We start from the raw sequence: 24,933 nt of genomic DNA, 5'->3' as shown, positions 1-24,933 counted from the left end.
ACCCCCATCACCCTCCAATCGCAGGATCGGCCCCTTGCCCAGGCCTGATGCCTCTGGCTGAGGCGTCCGGCCCGGGCAGCGGGGACCCTCAGCTGCAGCGGCCCCATGATCGTGGGCTTCGCTTTAGGCCCAGGCAAGGGACCCCTAGCTCCTGGGACTGCCAGCTCCCATCGCTGGCTCCACCCCTACTTCCTGCTAGCACTGGCCAGGGCGGCAAAGGCGCCTTATTCTCCGATCATGGCTGGGGGGCAGGGCAAAGGCGGCCCCAGGGCCGCCTTTGCCCTGCCCCCCAGCTCTTAGCTCCCCCTGGGTTTCCGATCACTGTCAGTGGCAGGGGGCTTCTTCCTGCTTTCCCTTTCGCCTCCCTGCATTGTGCCTACATATGCAAATTAACCGCCATCTTGTTGGTAGTTAACTGCCAATCTTAGTTGGCAGTTAATTTGCATATAGCCCTGATTAGCCAATGAAAAGGGTATCGTCGTATGCCAATTACCATTTTTCTCTTTTATTAGTGTTGATATGTATCTAGTATATATATATATATATATATATATATATATATATGTGTGTGTGTGTGTATATATATATATATATATATATATATATATATATATATGTATATATATATATACTAGAGGCCCGGTGCACAAAAATTTGTGGACTCGGGGGAGGGGGGTCCCTCAGCTCAGCCTATGCCCTCTTGCAGTCTGGGACCCCTCGGAGGATGTCCACCTGCTGGCTTAGGCCCGCTCCCTGGGGGATCGGGCCCAAGCTGGCAGTCAGACATCCCTCTGGCAGCCCGGCAGCCCTCAGGGGATGTCTACTTACAAGCAGGGAGCAGACCTAAGCTGCAGTCGGACATCCTTAGTGCTGCTGAGGAGGCAGGAGAGGCTCCCGCCACCACCACTGTGCTGGCAGCCATCAGCCTGGCTTGTGGCTGAGCAGAGCTCCCCCTGTAGGAGCGCACTGACCACCAGGGGACAGCTCCTGCATTGAGCATCTGCCCCCTGGAGGTCAGTGTGTTTCATAGTGACTAGTCAGTCCCAGTCGCTCTGCTGTTAGGGTCAATTTGCATATTACCCTTTTATTATATAGGATAGAGGCCTGGTGCATGGGTGGGGTCCAGCTGGCTTGCCCTGAAGGGTGTCCCAGATCAGGGTGGGGGTCCTGCTGGGGTGCCTGGCCAGCCTGGGTGAGGGGCTGATGGCTGTTTGCAGGCTGGCCACACCCCCTTTAGGGTTGGGGGTCCCCACTGGGGTGCCTGGCCATTCTGGGTGAGGGGCTGAGGGCCGTTTTCAGGCTGGCCAAGCCCCTCGGCGATGGAAGCTCCCAGCTGCCGGGGTCCAGCCCCAGCAGGTCCAGGGGTCCCCAAAGGCGTGGACGGAGTCGGCGAAGAAGGAAGGACACGGAGACAGTGTTCAGTTGATCAGCAGCCTAGCCAGGATCTCCAGCCAGGATCTCCAGCCAAGTTCTGGTCTGGATCTCCAGAGAGGTTCTGCTTCGGATCTCCAGCCTGGTTCTGTGGCCATGTTCCCTCACTAGGTTCTCCAGCCAGGTTCTGTCTGAGATCTCTAGTCAGGTTCGGTCACTAGGTTCTAGTGAGGTTCTCTTGCCATATTTCTGTAGTCAGGTTCAGTCCAGGATCTTTTGCCATGTTCTCTCCAGCGAAGTCCTTCTGTCTCTAGAGAACGTTCCGTGTAGGTTCTGTGCCTAGGTTCTGTCTCTCTTGGTCCTGTCTCCTAAGTCCTGTCTCCTAAGTTCTGTGTTCTAAATTCTGTCTCTTGCTGTCTTGTTACATCTGTATTTATACCAGTTGATTCAATCCTATCAATCTCTATTCCAAAGGTTAGGGCGTTTCTTATCTCCATTCCAGGGAGTAAAGATTATGTAGCTTAAGCATGATTGTTCATAGTTAAAGTGATTAATTACCCGCCTGGCACTTAGTTGAGGGGTTTTATTCCCTCCCTAACTTCAGGGGAAAATCCCTACCTGGGGATTCAACCTTTCTTGGAGAGGTGAGCTTGGTTAAAACACAGCGCCAAGAAGGTGAGCAAACATATTAAGAACAGTATGCCATATATGCCAGGTCCCTTGAAACAGCAAGCATGGACCGGCTCCCGGCACCCAGCCTCTCCTTTTTTTCTTTTTCTTTTTTTATTCTGGGATTTATTTACCTTCTATAATTGAAACTTTGTAGCCTTGAGTGGAGCTCCAAGCCGGCCAGGGTGGGGCGGGAAGCTTGGCTTCCTCCATCACCAGGGGCAACCCAAGCCTCCAGCTCGCTCCAGCTTCGTGGCTGCCGGCCGCCATCTTGGTTGGGTTAATTTGCATATAGTCGCTCTGATTGGCTGGTGGGCATGGCTTAAGGTATAGCGAAGGTACGGTCAGTTTGCATGTTTGTCTTTTATTAGTGTAGACTAGAGGCCCGGTGCACAAAAATTTGTGCATTCGGTGGGGAGGGGGGTCCCTCAGCCGGGCCTGTGCCCTTACGCAGTCTGGGACCCCTTGGGAAATAATGACCTGCTGGCTTAAGCCCGCTCCTGGGTGGCAGAGGGCAGGCCCAATCCCTAGGTGCAGCCCCTGGTCAGGCTCAGAGCAGGGCTGATTGGGGAGTTGGGGCGCCGCCCCCTGTCATGCACAGAGCAGGGCGGATTGGGAGGTTGCGATGCCACCCTCAGTCACACTCAGGATAGGGCCTATTGGGGGGTTGGGGCACCGCCCCATCACACTCAAGGCAGGCTCAATGGGGAGGTTGCCGCGCCACCCCCTGTCATGCACAGAGCAGGGCCAATCAGGGGGTTGGAGCGCTGCCCCCTGTCACTCACAGAGCAGGGCCCATCAGGAGGGTTGGGGCTCCATACCCTGTCATGCACAGAGCAGGGTCGATCAGGGGGTTGGGGAGCTCCCCCCTGTCACTCACAGAGTAGGGCCAATAGGGGAGTTGGGGCACCGCCCCCTGTCACACACAGAGCAGGGTCGATCAGGGGGTTGGGGCACCGCACCCTGTCCCACTCAGGGCAGGGCCGATGGGGAGGTTATGGCTCTACCCCGTCACACACAGAGCAGGGCCGATCAGGGGGTTGGGGCACCGCACCCTGTCACACAGAGACACAGAGCGATTAGGGGGTTGGGGAGCTCCCCTGTATCAGGCACAGAGCAGGGCTGATCAGGGGGTTGGGGTGCCTTTCCCTGTCATGAACAGAGCAGGGCAGATAGGGAGGCTGTGGCCCCGCCCCGTTACACACAGAGCTGCAGGGTGATCAGGGGGTTTGGGCGCTGCCCCCTGTCACACTGATCCCGGTGCAGGGAGGCCTCGTGGCTCCGCTGATCCCGGTGCTGGGAGGCGTATTACCCTTTTACTATATAGGATAGAGGCCTGGTGCACGGGTGGGGGCCCGCTGGTTTGCCCTGAAGGGTGTCCTTGATCAGGGTTGGGGTCCCCACTGGGGTGCCTGGCCAGCCTGGGTGAGGGGATGATGGCTGTTTTCAGCTGGTCACACACCCTTCAGGGTGGGAGTCCCCACTGGGGTGCCTGGCCAGTCTGGGTGAGGGGCTGAGGGCTGTTTTCAGGCTGGCGGGTGACTGAAGCTCCCAACCGCTCCTTTTTTTTTTTTTTTTTTTTTTTTATTCTGGGCCAGCTTTAGTTCTAAGGCTTGGCTCCAGCTCTTAGGCCTCCGCTGCTGAAAGCAGGTATCTGGTTTGTTTGGGTTCTATAATCGAAACACTGTTTCAACTCCAGCTCTGAGATCCCAGCTGGCTGAAAGCAGGTTTCTGGGGTTTTGTTTAGCTTCTATATTTGTAACAATGTTTCAAACTGCAAGCTCAGAGGCCAGCAGCAGCAGGTGGGGAACGTTGGAGTCCTCCGTCACTGAAGCAAACAAGCCTCATGTTCGCTTCAAGCTGCCTGGCTGCCGGCCGCCATCTTGGCTGGCAGTTAATTTGCATATCACCCTGATTAGCCAATGGGAAGGGTAGTGGAGGTACGGCTAATTACCATGTTTCTCTTTTATTAGATAGGATAGGGTGCCCCCCAGAATGTATGCACACACTTTAGCAGCTGATAACTCACTTAATTTTCACTCCTTTTCAGGTTTAACTGATTTGACTAGACATTTTTTTTTATAGGGATACATAAAAGATAAAGATTATGGCACAAAACCAGCAACAGTTGATGAATTGAGGGTGCACAAATACTGAATAAATTGATTACATTGCTTCATGTTATCAGTAGTGCCTGGACTAAAATGGTCATCAATTTGAAAACAGGCATTGATAGAAAATTATTAAAATCTGTAGATTCTTTTAAATTTTGAAAATGAACTGTATGCTAATAAATACTGATTTTATAATCATTCGAAGTATGTATACATTTTGGGGGGACATCCTGTGTGTGTGTGTGTGCGTGCATATGTGTATCTCTGTCTCTATACACACACACACACACACACATATAATGTGTGTATGTATGTATACAAACACACACTCATCCTGTTGGTTCTGTTTCTTTGAAAAATATTGATGAATATAGATTTTTGTTCTTTAATCCCTGGCAATATAGAAAAATGAATGACTTTAATACATACCATGTAGATATTGTATGACAATACAATAATCTGTATAATGAGCTCACTGTTTTAACACCTCTGAGTCTCCAGCAATATAGAAAAGTAAATACTGTACTCACTTGTGTTGCTTTTGAGTAGACATCCACTAAGAAGGTTATCACTCATTTCTCCTAAAATCAGTGACATTACAGGAAGACATGCTCCATTTACCACTGATGCCAGTAATCCCAGGATCATGAGTGTGATATCCAGCCCCTCAGCAAAGCGAAACTGAGGAAAATATAAGAGGGTAGCATTTTGCTGTAAAAAATTAAAACCCAAACCCAACCTACAGTTTTTGCCATCAAGTAAATGTCATTTTATAAATTAATTGACTAAATAAAAGAATAAAACAATGGAAAAATATTTATAAAGTAAAAAAAAAAATAGTCACCAATTCTAAGGAATTACAATGTATATTGAAAAATATAAAGTAGCAAAATCAGTAAAAATTGTAGACCTGTGACACAAGTCAGGTCAGATGTGGATATGAATCAGAAACTTCCTTCCATTTGGTTAATTCTGGAATAAATTGAGATATTTCAAAAGACTGCAATGACAATATCTTGATTGATGAACAATGATCTTCAATTCCCTAGGCTTATCAACATCATAGCAATGAAAACTAAGTGCAATGAACAGTACTTAACTAGTAAAAGTCAGTTCACCAAATATAATAAATTATATTCTTCATTCTTATTTTAAATTCCTCAGATTTTTTTCTACTTAGGACAACATCTATTCTGTAAATTAAGGTCTACAATAATTCGCAAAGCTGTTTAGAAGAAAGAAATAACTGAAAGGCAAATATTGATTGCTTCACATTCTATTCTATAGCAAGTCCCCATAACATTATTCCAAAGCCAAAACATGAACTTGAAAATGTGGATTATGTATCTTACTGAGAGAGGTCAAAATAAAATGTATAATGTTATTGAAATAAAATCAGATTTGAATAACAGGAACTTAGTACATATTTTATAAGTGGAAACTGAAAAAATTTAATGTTTTTCCTTTCATTCATGCACTAATAAATATTTATGAATTAACTGCCATACCTTTGTACTCATTACTACAGATAAGAGGGTATCTGCTCCTCCACCATCCCCAGAGTAGTGTGTTATCTCCTTGATAAAGTTTCTCATGTTCTGCTACTTCCCAGATTTTTTAAAAAATGGACTTCTGAAAAAATAGGTAGTTTCAAGTGTATTTTTAGTGATATTGATCTGATAGGTTGATTTAGAGATTAGATTAAGTGGAGGAGGTGTTTTGAGAATGCATTTCTGAAAATTTTCCTTAATCATAATGCTGAAGAATTGTGCTGAAACATACTCTGATGCATACATAACCTTTAGAAAATATTTTGATAATTATTTTTTATTTTAAAAGGATTTATACCACTTTAAAAATAAAAGCAACTTTTGTCAATATCACTGGAAAATACTGAAATGTAAACAAAATAGTAAAATTCATTTATAATTCCATTAGAGGCCCGATGCACGAAATTTGTGCAAGGGGCTTGGCCCTCGCAGCCCTGGCTTCGTCTGGAAGGTCGTCCGGATGGTTGTTCTGCTGTTCGGTCTAATTAGCATATTAGCCCTTTATTATAGAGGATACCACTCAGAAATATCCTCTGATAACATTTATGTATCACACATACACACATGCACACACTCCCTCCTCTCAAAATTGGAATTACTGTCTAGTTCTTGTGTTGATTTTTTCCATGCCTTATTGTGGACCTGTTGGGTTGTAAACTATCAAACAAACATTCTATACACTACTGACAATTCCCTAAAATTTTCTTATATGTATACTTTCTAGCTGATGTTACTTACTATCTCAAAAGGTCCAACAACTTGGTTTCTTACTTTGGGCAGTTGTTCTTGCAGTTTTCTGGAAAGTAAATGTTTAAAAGGTAACATTACAATGTGAATGTAATTTGCAACATTTTCTAGTTATAATTGTGCTGAAGAGTCAAATTTTACCCAGGGTAGCAAATTATACCAACACTGCAATTTTAAAAACAAATTTAAGCATAGACAATACAAAGATTTTTAGTATAATCCCTGGAAAAGTAAATTGTTACTGGCAGTCCACATTAGAGTAACAACTGAAGATATACATCTGGAGTGAATTTTTTTATTGTGGTAAGGTACACATAAACATTTAATTTACCATCTCAACTCTTTTTAAGTGTACTTTTCAGTGGTATCAAGTACATCCATATTGTTGTGTTACCATCACCACTAACCATCCACAGAATACCATGAATCATGAAAAACAGAAACTCTGCCAGCTTCTGCCCACCACCATTCTACTTTTTTTTTTAAAAATGTCTTTATTGATTTGAGAGAGATAGGAAGGGAAATGGAGACAGAAACATCCATGAGAGAGGAACATCGATCAACTCAGGCAAGTGCCCTGACCAGGAATTGAACGAGGATCTCCTGGTGCTCAAACACTGAGCCATACCAGTGGACCCATTCTACTTTTTGTCTCTTGAATCTCTAGGAGCCTCATATAAGTGGAATCCTACAGTATTTTGTCCTTTTCTCATGGGCTTATTTCACTTTGCATATCATTAGGGTTCATTCAAGTTGTAGCAAATGTTGGAATTCTCCTTTTTATGTCTGAATATTACTCCATTGTATGTATATACCACATTTTTTTTAAACCAATTCATTCATTCCTTAATCAATGGGCACTTGGGTTACTTCTACTTTTTGGCTACTGTGAATAATGCTGCTATGAATATGGCTGTACAAATATAACTTCAATTTCTGCTTTCAATTCTATTTTTAACTTCTTAAGGAACCATCATACTGTTTTCCATAGCAACTGCACCATTTTACATTCCTACCAATCATGAACAAGGTTTCTTCACATAGTCACCAATACTTATTATTTTCTGTTTTATTTTATTATAAAATAAATGAGAAGCTACTTAATTCTATTCCACCTGAGGTTAATTTACTTATATACAGGCCAATTTTCTCTGCAATGTCTCATAGATGACAAAAAGTGCTTTAAGATCATAAAGACCTTCACCAACTCCAAACACAGACTTTAAAGTTTAAGACCCAGTAAGCTCTCTTTGATAAATTTTGTTTCAGGAAAACATTTCTGTCTCTATCGACCTTCATGGAAAGCCTTGAAAGGAGCTGTTGGGTAGTCTTTTAAGAACCTCATGTTTTAGCGACTGAGCTAAATGGGTGTGCCTTAGGTAGTCTTTTAAAAGACAAGAGTTGAAAGTGAAGACTCATAGATACAGAATAAACTGACAGCTTTCTGAGGAGTTTGGGGGATTGTTGTGGGGCTGGGTGAAAAAGATGAAGGGAGGAAGTAAAAAACAACAAAGATACAAACACAAAATATTCATAGACACAGACAGCAGTATGGTAATTACCAGAGGGGAAGGTAGGTGTGGGGAGGCAGAAGAGGGTATAGGGGGGTAAATGGTAATAGAAGGAGATTTGACTTAGGGTGGTGAACACACAATACAATATACAGATGATATATTATAGACTTGTACACCTATATAATTTTCTTAACCAATGTCACCCCAATAAATTCAATAAAAATAAAGATTGTACAATGATAATAATTTTTAAAAAAGAAAGTAAAGATGAGTACAGGTATGGTGGGAGCTTCCTTTCTGGCTACTGCAGCCCTGCATTAATGAACCACAGAATCTAGAGGTGTCCACCCGATGCTCACAGTTTATACATTGAAATTTAACCCAATTATTATGGTAAAGGTGGAAATAAATTTTAAACCATTTCAACTTTAAATCTCTAAATTAATGGATTATAGGTGAAGAAAAATTTTGTAAGTCACATACACACAGACATCCATTCAATAAAAAAAATAATCAAAACTTAGTATTTTATTTTATTAAATGTACCAAGTGGAATGAAGGATCCATAGATAACTAAAATGGAATTCTATGTATCTGGTAAGCTACAAGAAATTCAAAGACGTGATATCTGAAGTGCTAACTCAATAAATCCTGTAGCTATTCATTTCCTAAAATTACTATTAAACCAGTTGTAACACTGATTATGTAGAAGCACAGCAAAATGCAAATAGCATTGTTATTTTTGGAAAAAAATTATATTATTTTTTGCTACAGCTGTGAAAAGGATAAGGTGTATATGAAGTTGTAGAACACTTTTATGTAGGATTTGAGCAAAATTTACCTATTTCTCTGGCAATTTTCTTGCATTTCTTCAGTTTTTTCATAATCTGCCATCTTCTTTATAACTTAATTATTCTGAAATAAAATATCAACAAATATATCATGACTATGTGAAGTTTTATCATTTAGCTGATATAAAGCATTATTTATATCCTTAACAGCTTCTGAAAAATCATGCTGCCTCTTCACCCCTCCACCCCAACTGAAGTTTCTGGTTTTGTATCTTTAGATTTTATCACTGAATTTATGGCTTGTCTCATTTGGGCTTAGATGTAAAGCTAATGAAAATGATAGAAATGGAAAAAAAGAAGGAATGTAAAATTCCATGACAATGCATAGTTTTTTAGGACATTGGATTTTATTTCTATTCTGCCACTGGTTTGATTGTAATTGATGAAAACTTTAAACTATCATATGCTTAGTTTTCTCTTTAAAAAATTAATGCAAAAGTGCCTATGAGTAGTTTGAGGGAGAAGGCCTCTCTAGTTCACCAAATGTAAGCAATTTAGAGGTTCTGCCATATATAAATTAAGTTATTAAAAAATAGAATAGTTTGAAAACCCACTCATCATTATAATTATATTAAGTATAATGTATCTTCCTTTGGATGACACTTCAGAATCTTAGCTTGTCTTAAGATCTAAATTACTTACATAAATTATCATCTCAATGCAAATGTAATAGAGATGTTTTGACTGAACCTCATTTGTTTTGAGTTAACCTCATGTATTGAGATCATTATACAGAATATGGAGAAACTGCATTTTAACTCTAGAGTAGAAGTACTAATTAAATCTTACCCGAACATCTGAAATAAAACCCCAACACTTTGAAATAGTAAGTTTATTCATGAAGAAATAAGACCTAACGGGTCAGTTTTAAGTGCCTGAGAAAGAAGGCATGCTCTTCCTTTTTTAGAAGTCAATAGTCATAACTCCAAATAGGAAATCTTTATAATTACCACACTGACTTTATATCATTTCATTATTTTGACATATGTGTAGGAAAAGTAATAAAATATACTCTATCAATCATTTGCATTTTATGGAAGTTAACAATTATATAATAAGATTCATATTCAAAAAAAGAAATAAAAACAACTGAGGCTCACCGTGTTAAATGCATGATCCGTTCATTTACATCAAAGTCATGTGTGGTTTCTCTTCTCAACAAATAACTAACTACACTTTCATAACTATGCTTTAAAAAGCTTATTTTCTGATCATGCTGTAACATCTGATTACAGCAGTTAATTTCCAGCTAAAGCACATTGTGTTCTTCATGTCATACTGCACTCGGGAAACAAGGTGAGCAAAGAAAATTCACTGAGCCAAACAAACACTCTTTTAAAAAAATCTGTAGTGTTTATGTATGCCCAGTTTTCTATTGTTTAGTCCCATAATATTTTTAGTTAGCTGAATTAGTAATTATAATAACTAAAATTAATCCCTTTAATATGTCAGTGGCGCAGTAAATAAGGCATTCATTCAATTACTTCATTGTTGCTACCTGAAAATAATCACCTCCTTTTGCGATTTGGTCGTATCTGTATTACGTGCGTTGATACATTGTGCCTTATATTACAACTACAGGCCCAATGCATAAAATTCATGCAAGAATAGGCCTTCCTTCCCCTGGCTGCCAACACCGGTTTCCCTCTGGCACCCAGGACCTGGGCTTCCCTCGCAGCCCTGGTTTCATCCAGAAGGATGTCCAGTCTAATTAGCATATTATGCTTTTATTATTATAGATTCCTAGTTACTGTATTATATTTCTTTAATCTATTCCTTCAGGAATTCATTGAAAAAGTGTTGAGCTTATATGATATGTAAGCCATTAGTTTATAAAAATAAAAAGATAGATTTGATTCTCCTGTTCAGTCTGGGAAAACCTCTTCTAGAAGATAGTGTTTAAGGTGAAAGTGGAACTACAAAGAGAATATATACATATATATATATAAAAGCCCAGTGACCAGAACGGCAGAACGACCAGAATGGCTATGACATGCACTGCAGCAGCCAACCAGCCTGATCCGGGCCCCAATCAGCCGCCAATACCCCAACCAAGGACAGGGCTGGCCAGCCAACTTTCCAAGGCCCCTGCCCTCCTCCTCCCCCCACCCCCCCCCCCACCAGCCTGGTCCAATGGGCCCCCATCAGGGGGGCAGCTGGTTCTCACCTGTGCACAAATTTGTGCACCGGTCCTCTAGTGACATATAAAGATCAAGAAGAGTATCCCAGGCAGGTGGAGATAAAAGTGCATGAGACAAAGGAACACAAGATGAAAGAGCATGGGACAGTGAAGAGGTCGTTATTACAGAGGAAGATATAGGTTGGCAATGACGGCTACTTCTTGTTCCTCTAGATCAGCCAATGTTTTGGAAGAAAAAGAAGTTTGGTTTGAAACATGTCAAATGTGAGATACTGATGAGATAATCAGGTAGTAATATCTAACAGTTAGTAGGTAATGTGAGAATAGAACTCTTTTTTGGCCTAAATAATCTATCAGTCTGCCAATCCTTACTGATTGATAACTATGTAGATTATCATAGCAAATATTATAGAGGATACAAAAAATACAAACTTAGAAAGAGATATTTTGTTTACAAGGGCTCTTGCTTAAAAAAATGTTCTGGGTTTATGTGCCAAGATGGGAAGTCAGATGAGAAATTGGGAAGAAATTTTTTGAGTGGCATTAATTCTGAAACATGGTTAATAAGAATAATATGATGCCTAGTTAAGATAGACAGGTTGGATGGAAAACATGGGACTTTTTAATTAGATGAAGAAAGATATAAATTTTATAGAAGCTACAAAGTGAACAAACTAATAGTAAGAAGATCATTGCTGAGTATAGACAAATTTCATAAACATTTTTATTTGTCTTCTCCATAAAGCTATTCGATTGCAGAGTGTGTATATGTATATATATATATGTATATATATATATATATATATATATATGCTCTAAAAATATACTATACCCAATGTGATGGTGGATTTTATGTATCAATTTGGATAGATAATGACACCCAGATGTTTGATTAAACACCAGTCTACATATTGTTGTGAAGGAATTTTTTAGATGTGATTAACATTTAATCAATAGATTTTGAGTAAGGCAGATTATCCTTCATAATGTGGGTAGGCCTCATCCAATTAGTTAAAGCCTTAAGAGAAAAGACTGAGGTCCTGTGATGAGGAAAAAAATTCTGCCTCCGGACTCAAGATGTCAACTTCTTGCCAGAATTTCCAGCCTTCTAGCCTGCCCTGAGGATTTTGGTCTTGCTAGCCACCACACTCATGGGAGCAAATTCCTTAAGATAATCAATCAATCAAGATTTATCTATCTATCCATTCTCTCATATCTATATAAGTGTATAAAGATAAAGATGTAAATAAACACAATAGGATATATGGATATATAAATATATTGTTTCTCTTTCTCTGGAGAACCTTGTCTAATATACCTAGCAAGACAAGAAGTTATGTGATGAATAGCACATAGAGTGATTGACTAGTCTAGCATCTGAAAAGAACATTATGACCTAAAATGGTTTCACCCAACAGATAAGGAGGGCCCTGAGGTTAGTCCTTGGAGAATAGTTAACATTTCAGTAAGTGGAAATGAGTGGAAGAAGAATGAGAACATAATCTCAGGAATGCAAAGGTAAAGTATCTCACAATAGAGGAATAAGACCAGTCTGGTTAGAACAAACAGTTCATGCAGAAATGGAGAGAGAGATAAGGTAGATAAGATTGTAGAAGGCATAACTTTTTTTTCTAACTACTGTAATTTTCTGAGAATGAGGGACAGGGCCAATGGTGTTTGATACAATTAACCTGATGTCATAATAGCTGGAAGGATTTGGGAAAGGTAAGATTCAGGTAGACCATCATGGTCTAGTTTGATAGCAGTAAGAAAGTCATATTTCAGAGATATTTCTAAAGGAAGGTTGACAGGATATAGATTTAGAGGACAAAACGAGGAAATAAAAAGTAAAAAGTTCAATGACTAACCTTCAGAAACTGGAAATAAAGGAGTAGCAAAGATGAAAATGGAGAAGTTAAGAGAGAAAGTTGATTTTGAAGAGAAGGTGGCATTCAGTTTAAAAATATATGTTTGCATTGATATTCGAATGTACAAATGAACATATCTGGCATACAGATGAAAATATGGCACTGATAATTAAGAAAATTGCTTGCAATGGTCACCTGCACAAAAGGAATAATTAAAAATTTGAGAATAAACTTGCTTTACTAATCTAATAATCCTATCTAATAAAAGAGAAACATGGTAATTGGCGTACAACCGCTACCCTTCCCATTGGCTAATCAGCAAGATATGCAAATTAACTGTCAGCCAAGATGGCGGCCGGCAGCCAGGCAGCTTGAAACTAACATGAGGCTTGCTTGCTTCAGTGACGGAGGAAACCAACGTTCCCCGCCTGCCGCTGCAGGCCTCTGAGCCTGCAGTTTCAAACACTGTAACAAATATAGACGTTAAACAAAACCCCAGAAACCAGCTTTCAGCCGGCTGGGATCTCAGAGCTGGAGTTGATACAGAGTTTCGATTGTAGAACCTAAACAAACCAGATACCTGCTTTCAGGAGCGGAGACCTAAGAACTGGAGCCTCAGAGCTAAAGCTGGCCCAGAATAAAAAAAAAGAAAAAAAGGAGCAGTTGGGAGCTTCAGTCCCAGCCTGAAAACAGCCCTCAGCCCCTCACCCAGACTGGCCAGGCACCCCAGTGGGGACCCCCCACCCTGAAGGGTGTGTGACCAGCTGCAAACAGCCATCATCCCCTCATCCAGGCTGGCCAGGCACCCCATTGGGGACCCCCACCCTGATCCAGGACACCCTTCAGGGCAAACCAGCCAGCCCCACCCATGCACCAGGCCTCTATTCTATATAGTAAAAGGGTAATATGCCTCCCAGCACCCGGATCAGCGGAGCTGAGAGGCCTCCTGGCACCGGGATCAGCATGACAGGGGGCAGCACCCAAACCCCCTGATCACCCTGAGGCTCTGTGTGTGACAGGGTATGGGGCCACAACCTCCCTATCGGCCCTGCTCTGTTCATGACAGGTGAAGGCGCCCCAACCCCCTGATCGGCCCTGCTCTGTGCCTGACAAGGCGTGTCGCCACAACCTCCCCATCGACCCTGCCTTGAGTGTGACAGGGGGCAGTGCCCCAACCCCCCAATCGGCCCTACCCTGAGCGTGACTGAGGGTGGCATCGCAACCTCCCAATCCGCCCTGCTCTGTGCATGACAGGGGGTGGTGCCCCAACTCCCCAATCGGCCCTGCTCTGAGCCCAACCAGGGGCTGCACCTAGGGATTGGGCCTGCCCTCTGCCACCCGGGAGCAGGCCTAAGCCAGCAGATCGTTATCTCCCGAGGGGTCCCAGACTGCGAGAGGGCACAGGCTGGGCTGAGGGACCCCCCCACCCCCGCCCTTCCGAGTGCACAAATTTTTGTGCACCGGGCCTCTAGTGTTATATAAAAGTATAGGGGAAGTGATGTAGTATAGAGGCTAAGAGTTTTGCTTCTATAGAACTTTCTGCAAAAATGCAGATATTTCTGTACTGTCTGATAATGGTAGCCACTAGGCATATGTATCTAGTGAATATGTGCAATGTGGCTAGTGAGGAAACTAAATTTATAGTTTTATAGAATTTAATTAATTTAAATCTAGAAAGCCACATGTGGCTAATGGCTATCTTACTGGAAATCACAGTTCTTGGAGTCAATTTGTTTAAATTCAAATTCTGAATTCCCCACTTATTATACATATAATTTTGGGCAAGCCATTTAATCCTTACTATATAATACTAAGCACAGTGACTACAACTCAATAAGGCCTATTTTCCTCTTTTGAATTATGTAACTACTTGCTTCATTTTTGTCATTTTAGGGCAAATGAGCCATATCAAGTAATACCAGATGTGAGTAAAACATCACTATTTAAAAAAAAAAGAAGCAAAGTCAGAGTTAGACAGAGGTCATAATGGAGAAACAGTAGCTTTCTACCATTTCTCCCACAAAGAACACTGATTTATACAATCACTCACAGCCTTTGTGGAAGTCCAAGAGTTCAGCAAAGAAATTCAAGCACACCATTGAAGCAAAAATTCCGATTTGAATGGATTGAAAAGGGTAAACTGGGTGGGAAGCCACTAAAGATACCTATTTCTTTCACAACCTACCCATAACAATAAGGTGTGCTGTGACTAGGGGCAGGGAGCAGCTGGGAGAAGACCAGCCAGGGCTCAGAATGGAACATATCAAAGGAATGTCGATCCTATTAACCCTATGGTGGACTCCATCAGAAAGGCTACTCATGAGCTGTTGGGGATGCCTTGCCTGAAGAACTCCCCCAACTGGTCAATGGACAAAGTTTTTAAAAAAGTGTTTGTGAGAAAGTTTCTTTTAGTGACACCATGGACTTGCTTCTGTTTATGGTCCAAAGTATCAACCAAATTCTCAATAGGCTTGGTTACCACATTTCCCCTGAATTCTAACCCTTAATACTCTGAAACCATGGGAATAGAGTGGTCAGTTTACTTTGGTTTGAGCCTAAATGAATGCTTTAAAGTGACTCTTTAAAGAAACCCATTAAATCCTCCCACTCTGAAAGTGTTCTGCCAAGACTAACTCAAAGCCACAAAAGATTTCAGATTGGCTCCAAGTTGGAACCTGTAAGAACTGTGTGGGCCTTCAACTCAGCAAAAATTCCATCTTTAACAAAACTCAGAATATTAAACATAAGAATACAAAGTAATTTTCCAGACCCAAGAGCATTTGGAACTCTACAAGGAAATTCCCCAAGTGGAAGTCCTTTTGAATGCTATGAAAGGATCACAGTGATCTCTGGAGAAAAGACAAGGTCTTGGACAAAGCAGAACTTTGACCCTGCCATGGAGTCATTTTGTGATCTGGGCCTAGGTACACAGACTCTTCATGTTTACTCTGTTTCCTAATAATGTAAGTGATTATAATAGTGGCAAATAATTTGTCCACTAGCTATCTCTTCAAATTAGGAAAAATTTATTACTTTACTCTTTAAGTTAACCATTGTAATAACAGCTCCCATACATTAGTAGTAATTGTAGCATGTATAGGTGGCGGGTTTCTTATTTGCTACCTCTATTCTGAGCAGTACTCTTCTGTGATCTGAGAAATATCATATTGAAGAGTCAATAAATATTAGGTATTACTATTATGCAGAGGCAATCCAGGCTTAAAAACTTAAATATTATTGTCAAGTTGACAACCAGTATAGTGGCAAAGCCAGATTTGTTTACTCCCAAACCTATTGCTTTTAGCCACCATACTACTCTGCCATTCTACAAATTTGAAACCCACTGTGAGCTCTAAAGTTTACAGGAGCATTCTAGGGTACACGAATTCCTTGGTTTCAAAGGTGAAAGAAACTCCTACCTTCTCAGCTGCTTTGAGGCTCATTTTCCCCCCCATAGTCTGAGTCAATGCTCACAGCGAATGACAAAGTTGAACCTCATTTGTAAACTGGATAATATCCTGTACCCTCTATCTCATATGCACATAGTGAGGATATAATGAAACGATGTGTGTGAAAGAGCTCTGGAAACAATATAGCAATTTCCTTACAAATATAAGGCATCAATGGGTTGTAGTGCTTCTACCCTATCTTTTAATAACAAAACCTACTATTTACTTAACCCTTACTCTTTGCTAGTTATTGGGCTAAATGCATTATATACCATTGCCCCTTCAATGCTCACCATAATTCAATGAAGGTGCATTGTAATCCCATTTTCAAGATGAGGAAACAGAGATTCAAAGTGTTTAACTTGCCCTAGCTAAGATAGGGCAAGTTAAACTTAATGACTAACCTGAAATTTTTACGTATTTATTTCTGGACCTGAAAAGGGTGAAATCATAATAAAAAATCAGTATACATATATATCTAGATATCTGTCTATCTACCTATCTATATCTATCTATCTATCTATCATCTATATAATTTATATAAAATTAATATTATCAGCTCAATGTTTAGACAGAAGCTGCTACTAGGATATACTTTAGGACCCAAGCTGACAGCTGATTGCACACATGGCTCAACAATGAGTCTTTAGAAGCAGGGAAAGTAGGCCACTGGTTTCTCTGTGTTTATTAAATTGTGATTATTGTGTTAGGATGCCACTACTTAATAAAAATGCAGATTAAAAAAAAATTTTTTATTAAGTTACTAGAGGCCCAGTGCACAAAAATTTGTGCACTTTTAGCGGGGAGGGAGGTCCCTCAGCCCAGCCTGTGCTCTCTTGCAGTCTGTAGGACCCCTCAGGGGATGACCACCTGGGGGATTGGGCCTAAGCTGGCAATCAGACATCCCTCTGGCAGCCTGGCAGCCCTCGGGGGATGTCCACTTGCCAGCAGGGTGCAGACCTAAGCTGCAGTCAGACACCCTTAGCGCTGCTGAGGAGGCAGGAGAGGCTTCCACCACCACTGCTGTACCGGCAGCCGCCAGCCTGGCTTGTGGCTGAGCAGAGCTCCCCCTGTAGGAGCGCACTGACCACCAGAGGGCAGCTCCTGCATTGAGCATCTGCCCCCTGGTGGTCAGTGTGTGTCATAGTGACCAGTCATTCTCAGTCTTTCTGCTGTTAGGGTCAGTTTGCATATTAACCTTTTACTATATAGGATAGAGGCCTGGTGCACTGATGGGGGCCAGATGGTTTGCCCTGAAGGGTGTCCCAGATCAGGGTGGGGGTCCCGCTTGGGTGCCTGGCCAGCCTGGGTGAGGGGCTGATGGCTGTTTGCAGCTGGTCACACCCCCTTCAGGGTCGGTGTCCCCACTGGGGTGCCTGGCCAGCCTGGATGAGGGGCTGATGGCTGTTTTCAGGCTGGCCACACCCCCTTCAGGGTGGGGGGTCCCCACTGGGGTGCCTGGCCTGTCTAGGTGAGGGGCTGAGGGCCGTTTTCAGGCTGGCCTGCAACTGAAGCTCCCAGCCTCTCCTTTTTTTTTTTTTTTAAAAAAAAATTCTGGGATTTATTTACCTTCTATAATGGAAACTCTGTTGCCATCACTGGCGCTCCCAGCTCTGAGGCAGCGGCTGGCTGAAAGCAGGTATCTGGGATTTGTTCAGCTTCTATAATTGAAACATTGTTGCTTCTGGAACTCAGAGCCAGGCCGTGGCAGGCGGGGAACCTTGGCTTCCTCCATCACTGGAGCAAGCAAACCTCTTAATCACTTCAGCTGCGTGGCTGCCGGCCACCATCTTCATTGGCAGTTAATTTGCATATTTCCCTGATTAGCCAATGGGAAGCGTAGCGGAGGTACGGTTAATTACCCTTTTTGTCTTTTATTAAATAGGATTACATGTGTCCTTATCCCCACATTACCCCCCATCCCCCCCCACTCATGCCCTCATCCCCGTTGTCCGTGTCCATTGGTTAGGCCTATATGCTTGCATATAAGTCCTTTGTTTGATCTCTCCCCCTCCCCCCCACCCTCCCATACCTTCCCTCTGAGGTTTGACGGTCTGATCGATGCTTCTCTGTCTCTGAATCTGTTTTTGTTCATCAGTTTATGTTGTTCATTATATTCCATAAATGAGTGAGATCATGTGATATTTACCTTTCTCTGACTGGCTTATTTCACTTAGCATAATGCTTTCCAGTTCCAACCATGCTGTTCAAATGGTAAGAACTCCTTTTTATAGCAGCATAATATTCCATTGTATAGCTGTACCACAGTTTTTTAATCCACTCATCTACTGATGGGCACTTAGGGTGTTTCCAAATATTAGCTATGGTGAATTGTGCTGCTATGAACATAGGGGTGCATATTTCCTTTCTAATTGGTATTCCTAGTTTCTTGGGCTATATTCCTAGAAGTGGGATCACTGGGTCAAATGGGAGTTCCATTTTTAGTTTTTGGAGGAAACGCCATACTGTTTTCTCAATAGTGAATGCACCAGTCTGCATTCCCACCAGCAGTGCACGAGGGTTCCTTTTTATCCACATCGTCACCAGCACTTGTCCTTTGTTGATTTGTTGATGATAGCCATTCTGACAGGTGTGAGATGGTACCGCATTGTCGTTTTGATTTGCATCTCTCGGATGATTAGTGACTTTGAGCATGTTTTCATGTCTTTTGGCCTTTCTTCTGTCTTCTTTTGAAAAATATCTATTTAGGTCTGTTGCCTATTTTTTGATTGGGTTGTTTATCTTCCTTTTGTTAAGTTGTATGAGTTCCCTGTAAATGTTGGAGATTAAACCCTTATCAGTAATAACATTTGCAAATATGTTCTCCCATGCAGTGGGCTTTCTTGTTGTTTTGTTGATGGTTTCCTTTGCTGTGCAAAAGCTTTTTATTTTGATGTAGTCCCATTTGTTTATTTTCTCCTTAGTTTCCATTGCCTTAGGAGCAGTATCAGTGAAGAAATTGCTTCGGCATATGTCTGAGATTTTGCTGCCTGTGGATTCCTCTAGTCTTTTTATGGTTTCCCATCTTATGCTTAAGTCCTTTATTCATTTTGAGTTTATTTTTGTGTATGGTGTAAGTTGGTGGTCTAGTTTCATTTTTTTGCATGTCTCTGTCCAATTTTCCCAACACCATTTATTGAAGAGGCTGTCTTGACTCCATTGTATGTTCATGCCTCCTTTGTCAAATATTAATTGAGCATAGTGGTTTGGGTTGATTTCTGCGTTCTCTATTCTATTCCATTGATCTATGTATCTGTTCTTGTGCCAGTATCATGCTGTTTTGAGAACAGTGGCTTTGTAATACTGCTTGATATCTGGTATTGAGATCCCACCTACTTTGTTCTTCTTTTTCAGGATCGCTGCAGCTATTTGGGGTCTTTTTTTATTCCAGATGAATTTTTGGAAAGTTTGTTCTAGGTCTGTGAAATATGCCGTTGGTATTTTAATGGGGAGTGCATTGAATCTATAGATTGCTTTGGGTAGTATGGACATCTTGATGATGTTGATTCTACCAATCCATGAACACAGTATGTTCTCCCATCTGTTTATGTCTTCCTCTATCTCTTTTTTCAGTGTCCTGTAGTTTTCTGCATATAGGTCTTTTACCTCCTTAGTCAAGTTTATTCCTAGGTTTCTTAATTTTTTTGGTGTGATGATAAATGGGATTACTCTTTTAGTCTCTCTTTCTGTAAGTTCATCATTGGTGTATAGAAATGCCATAGATTTCTTGGCATTAATTTTGTATCCTGCTACATTGCTGAATCAATTTATTAAGTCTAATAATTTTTTAAAATATATTTTATTGATTTTTTTACAGAGAGGAAGGGAGAGGGACAGAGAGTTAGAAACATCGATGAGAGAGAAACATCGATCAACTGCCTCCTGCACACTCTCCACTGGGGATGTGCCCGCAACCAGGGTACATGCCTTTGACCGGAATCGAAACTGGGACCCTTCAGTCTGCAGGCCGACGCTCTATCCACTGAGCCAAACCGGTCAGGGTATAATTTTTGATGGAGTCTTTAGGGCTTTCTACGTACAGTATCATGTCATCTAAAAATGCAGATTCTTGAGCCTCTCTTCAGACTACTGAGTCAGAATCTCTGGAAAGCAGGACCCAAAAATATGCAATTTTAACAAGTACTACACATGATTTTATTCAAATTAGAATTTGAGGTCATTGCTTAAAGTAGTGGACACTGGCTCTATTCCTAGTTGCTTTTATATACAGAATATTTTAAAGTTCCTCTTCTAAGTGGAGGATAAATAACTTCTTATGGACAATGATGTTTTTATTTCATAATATGAATTATTAAAGATTACATTATTGTGGCTCTGATGTGTAAAATCTCCTAGTCACACAGCCAACATTCATACATCTATTTTGTTCACCAACAGGCCATCAATTCCATTCTAATTTAAATATCAATTAAAAGAAAAGGTATAACTTGTTACCAGAGTAATTTCCTCCAGGCAAGGAAACATCAGCCAGTCACATGTGGGGGCCACTTGTTTGTTAATAGCTCCTTCTGTAAATAAATAACAAGATTAAATAACAGATCTAAATGAACAATTAGTCAAGTTGTTTGAAGCAATCAATGCCTTTCTCCTTTGAGTTTTGTAAAGGTCTCTGAAATCATTTCTAATCCACAGAGGGAAAATTACTTTCCCTTTGATGACTCACAGTATTATACCCATATCAAAAACAGATTATAGAGACTTTACTAAACCACAAATCCAACTTTATAAACTTTATTACTGAAGTGTTACTAAAAAAAATATGGGAGTGATTCATTCTTAAATAGTCTCAATGGAATTGAATTTTCCTCTTTCCTGAAGTCTTGCTTAAAAAAGAAAGTATCTCAAGGAAACCTCTGAATATTATAAAAACAAACATTAGATTAATAATACATTTACTAAGAAAAGCTATTTTGCCAAATCTGTATATATAAAAGCCTAAGTGACCATTCGACCATTTGACTGTTGGACTGGTCGCTATGACGCGCACTGACCACCAGGGGGCAGATGCTCAATACATGAGCTGACCCCTGGTGGTCAGTGAGCTCCCACAGTGGGAGCCCTGTTCAACTAACTGATGGGCGCCAGACGCTGCTGGGCTTACGCCTGGCAAGTGCAGCTGCGGTGCGAACATCTCCTGCGATCACTCCCCCTGTGTGCCCCTCACTGATCTGGATCCGGACCAGGATTGGAACTGACTGGGTGCAAGCCCACATTTCGGTCATGGGCACTCCAGTATCGCCCTAGGATGGGCACTCGAAGACTGCAGTGGAGCTGCAGCAAGCCTATCGAGTGGTAGCAGCAGGCACAGCAGGGCCAGGATGAGCGGGAGCGGCATGGCACCCAGCCTGGGCTTGGGCTCCTACCCGGCCACCTGCTGCTTCACATACTACTACATCTCTTGGGGGATGTTGGACTGACGGTTTCAGCCTGATCCCCACAGGCCACACAGAGGGACCCTAATAGTTAATAAAATATTAGATTAATAATATTATTTACTAATAGAAGCTATTTTGATGAATAGTTAATTGCCAAAGTTTTAAATTGTAGTCAGGACTTGTTTTAATCAGGTATGATAAACTATAGATACAGAAATGACTGTCATGAAGGAAGAAGTTTATACTCTCAGATTCCTAGAAACATGAAATATGGCACTCTACACAGGGCCACACCAGGGTTGGCCAGGAAGTAAGAGCCATAGGAAAGGCATAACAACACAGGGTAAGCAGGCTTAGAATTAGCTTGTTTGAATAATTTCAGTGGACTTGGGTGTAGGGTAGGTCTCTAGTTGTCTGGCACCTGATCTTGGACTGATTTGGGCAGGGGATAATGGCTTGCTCAGCATGTGGCAGTCCATTAAAGGAGATAGAGGAAGCTATAGGCTCTGGATTGGTTGGTTTTGAAAAGCACTCTAGGATGAATTGTTTGCTGCCTCTAGGAATTAGCTAACCCTGAGAGGGGCAATCCCTCTATAATCAGCAAGGCCCCAAGATGTTAAAGCATCATAAAATACAGAAAATAAAAATCCATGATCAATACAGGGGAAGTTCTTGTGCTGTTACTATAAAACAGGACAAATTATTTAATTCATACATTAGATATACTTGTAGGATATGTGAGTGAGTTCTTAAAACTAATTCTATTTTGAGATCGTGTGTTAATGTTTTATCCTGAAAAAGTGAAAATGTATTTTTAAAAAACGATAGTGTTAAATTCTAAGTAAACTAAATATTATAATGACATTTTAAAATTTAGAGCAAGAAAAAATATTAAACTCTACAGCAACATTTGGCATCCAGGTCCATCAGTTCTGAAATTCTGTGTGTGGCCAAAGAAAAGCAGTAATTTTCTTCCTTGGAAGACCTAATACTTATCAGGAGTTAGGGATGTAGGACAACCGAGAAAACTTGTAAATGTGAACTGTTACATCTCAACCGTTGCCACTATAGGCATGGAAGCAGAGGTTAGCTAAGATTCCATTTTTGTTTTTAATTTTTTTTAAATGAAAGGCATATTTTCCCATGTAGAGCTGATGCTGTCTAAAGAACCTTTGAGAAAAGTGAAGCTAGATAAAGGGCCCAGCTATGGGGTATATTAGTAAGTGAATAGAATATAGACAAAAGGGATAGGAGGGAGGAGTTTTCCTTTTATCTTCCTGGAACATCAAGAGAGATTTTGTTTCTTAGAAGTCTGTACCACAAAAACTGTAGGTGACTGAAAGGCCTCAACATGAAGGGCTGCAGGGTTATGGCATGAATTGTTTTAGACTAGTACTCTGAACAAGGTTAACCTGGTTCTTCTTCAAATTTTATGTATCAAACAACAACAACAAAACTGACTATGCCTGAGGGGAGTGTATTATTAATTGGAACTCTTTAGGTTACAAGTGACAGAAATCCAATGGCAAATAGCTAAACGGAAAACGAAAAGTCTTGGGGCTTTGCTAGCTTCAGGCACAGCCAGACGAGAGGACTAGAATTATCCTTCCCCCAGTGTCTCTCAATTCTGGAGCATTAAAAAAAATCTCTGGACAGAATCTCTGGTAAAAGATATCATAGCATTAATATAATTTAAATATGATATGATATGTTATAATTTAATATAATATAACTCAGTCTTACTTGATCTTCATTGTAACCCTGAATATAGACATTGAGTCATCTAACTTGTCAATTTTTCCCCCCTCTGCTCAGAGCATGTCCCTGTTAGTGGCTGCTACTATAGCCTGAACTGCAGATGAAGATTTGGAACAGAGCTACAGCCAACCTGCAAAGGTCATTAATGTGAGCACAAAACAGACCTTTGTTTAACCCTCTTTGATTTTGGGATGACTATGCCGCAGCCCCTACTCCCTCTCCTATAACAGACTGACGACTGAAATTAGAACCCAGGTCAGCCCATGCCTTGCTGTTCCTATAATACTGATTGGAGAAGATAGCTACATCTGTCTTAGGTGGGGAGGGGATTATTGGCTCCTATTGCTATGGTCAAAACTGGGGGAAGGTGTGTTTTTGGTATACTTCACTGGAAGTTAGAATAGAGAGCTCAAATTTCTTCTAATCCCCAAATTCTATTGTTTTTTGATATTTCCAAAGTAATCACTGTCAATGATGCTAATTGGGCTAGTCCTGTTTGTGGGGTTATATATTTGAGGTCTAACTGTGGTATTAATCTGTGGGACTGACTGGGAAATAAACCACAGTATAGGTATATAGCATTCCTTATATGGAAAAAAATTTGTTACGTTCCAGATTATAGGCAAAAAAGGTCAACTTTTGAAACAAGGGTGCAGATAAGGTAAAACTTAGACTACTCAGATGATACTTTCTAACACAATACTGTATATATATATTTTAAAAGGGTTACTGTGATTCACATTCTGCCCATAGGAGGGCCACAAAAATCAGTACTTCACAATATTTTCTTGTGATAAATTTGTTTACATATTTATTCCTAGAGTGATTTTTTTCTCCACAAATCCAGATTATCTTCACAATTTATAGAGTTAGAAATCATTTTTCAAGTTCTCTACATAAAGGTAATATCAGTCTGCTCCAATTCTTCTAAACTCTTGATTACTATTCAAATGTTGACATCTACAGTAGTTTAGAATTTCTATCTCAATTTCAGAGATTTAAAGCAGTTTTCCCAAAGTCATTATTTTGTAGTTTAAGCACCTGAAACAAAGAGAGATGAGATCATTTTAATCGGGATCACAGATAGTTGAAAATTTAAAAACCAGCATTTTGGTTTTTTACGATATCAAACTGTAAACATGAGGATAATTCTTCTTAGTAAAATGTAAACAATAATAATAATAATAATAATAATAATACCTGTCCTTTACTGACTACTTACTCTGGGCCAGAATTTTATTGTACATGATTCTATTCAATCCTGAAAACATCCTGGCAAGGTATATGCCATCCTTTTTGTTTGAGATAAGGAAACTGAGTTCCAGAGACATTGCTCTGTCATAACTACCATGTGACTTTAATGGGAAGAACTGGCTTCTGATCCCAAGTTCCTTGGAAGCTGAAGTTCACAGCTTTCCTCTATACCACGCGGCCTTTCTCCCATTTGGCTCGGAAATGAGTTTCTACTCTGGCTATCAAATTTATCATCTCAAGTTTCTTCCTAAA

The 24,933-nt window shown here is 40.9% G+C and overlaps 1 protein-coding gene across 1 annotated transcript in view; it reads right to left on the bottom strand.

Moving 5' to 3' along the window:
• The window catches only part of ABCB5 (ATP binding cassette subfamily B member 5), an 83,486-nt gene extending 74,627 nt beyond the window's left edge, over positions 1-8,859 (bottom strand). The window contains exons 1-3 of the mRNA XM_059712509.1: positions 8,807-8,859; positions 6,443-6,500; positions 4,685-4,835 (exon numbers count right to left, since the gene is read on the bottom strand). Coding sequence (XP_059568492.1) covers positions 4,685-4,835; positions 6,443-6,500; positions 8,807-8,859 — 262 coding nt within the window. The remainder of the gene's footprint in view (positions 1-4,684; positions 4,836-6,442; positions 6,501-8,806) is intronic.
• Positions 8,860-24,933: the final 16,074 nt, after the last annotated feature.

The sequence above is a fragment of the Myotis daubentonii genome, chromosome 10, assembly GCF_963259705.1.
Source record: "Myotis daubentonii chromosome 10, mMyoDau2.1, whole genome shotgun sequence".
In the NCBI taxonomy this organism is placed as follows: Eukaryota; Metazoa; Chordata; class Mammalia; order Chiroptera; family Vespertilionidae; genus Myotis; species Myotis daubentonii.
The sequence above is the reverse complement of the archived record's forward strand: the minus strand, read 5'-3'. Positions and strand labels throughout refer to the sequence as shown.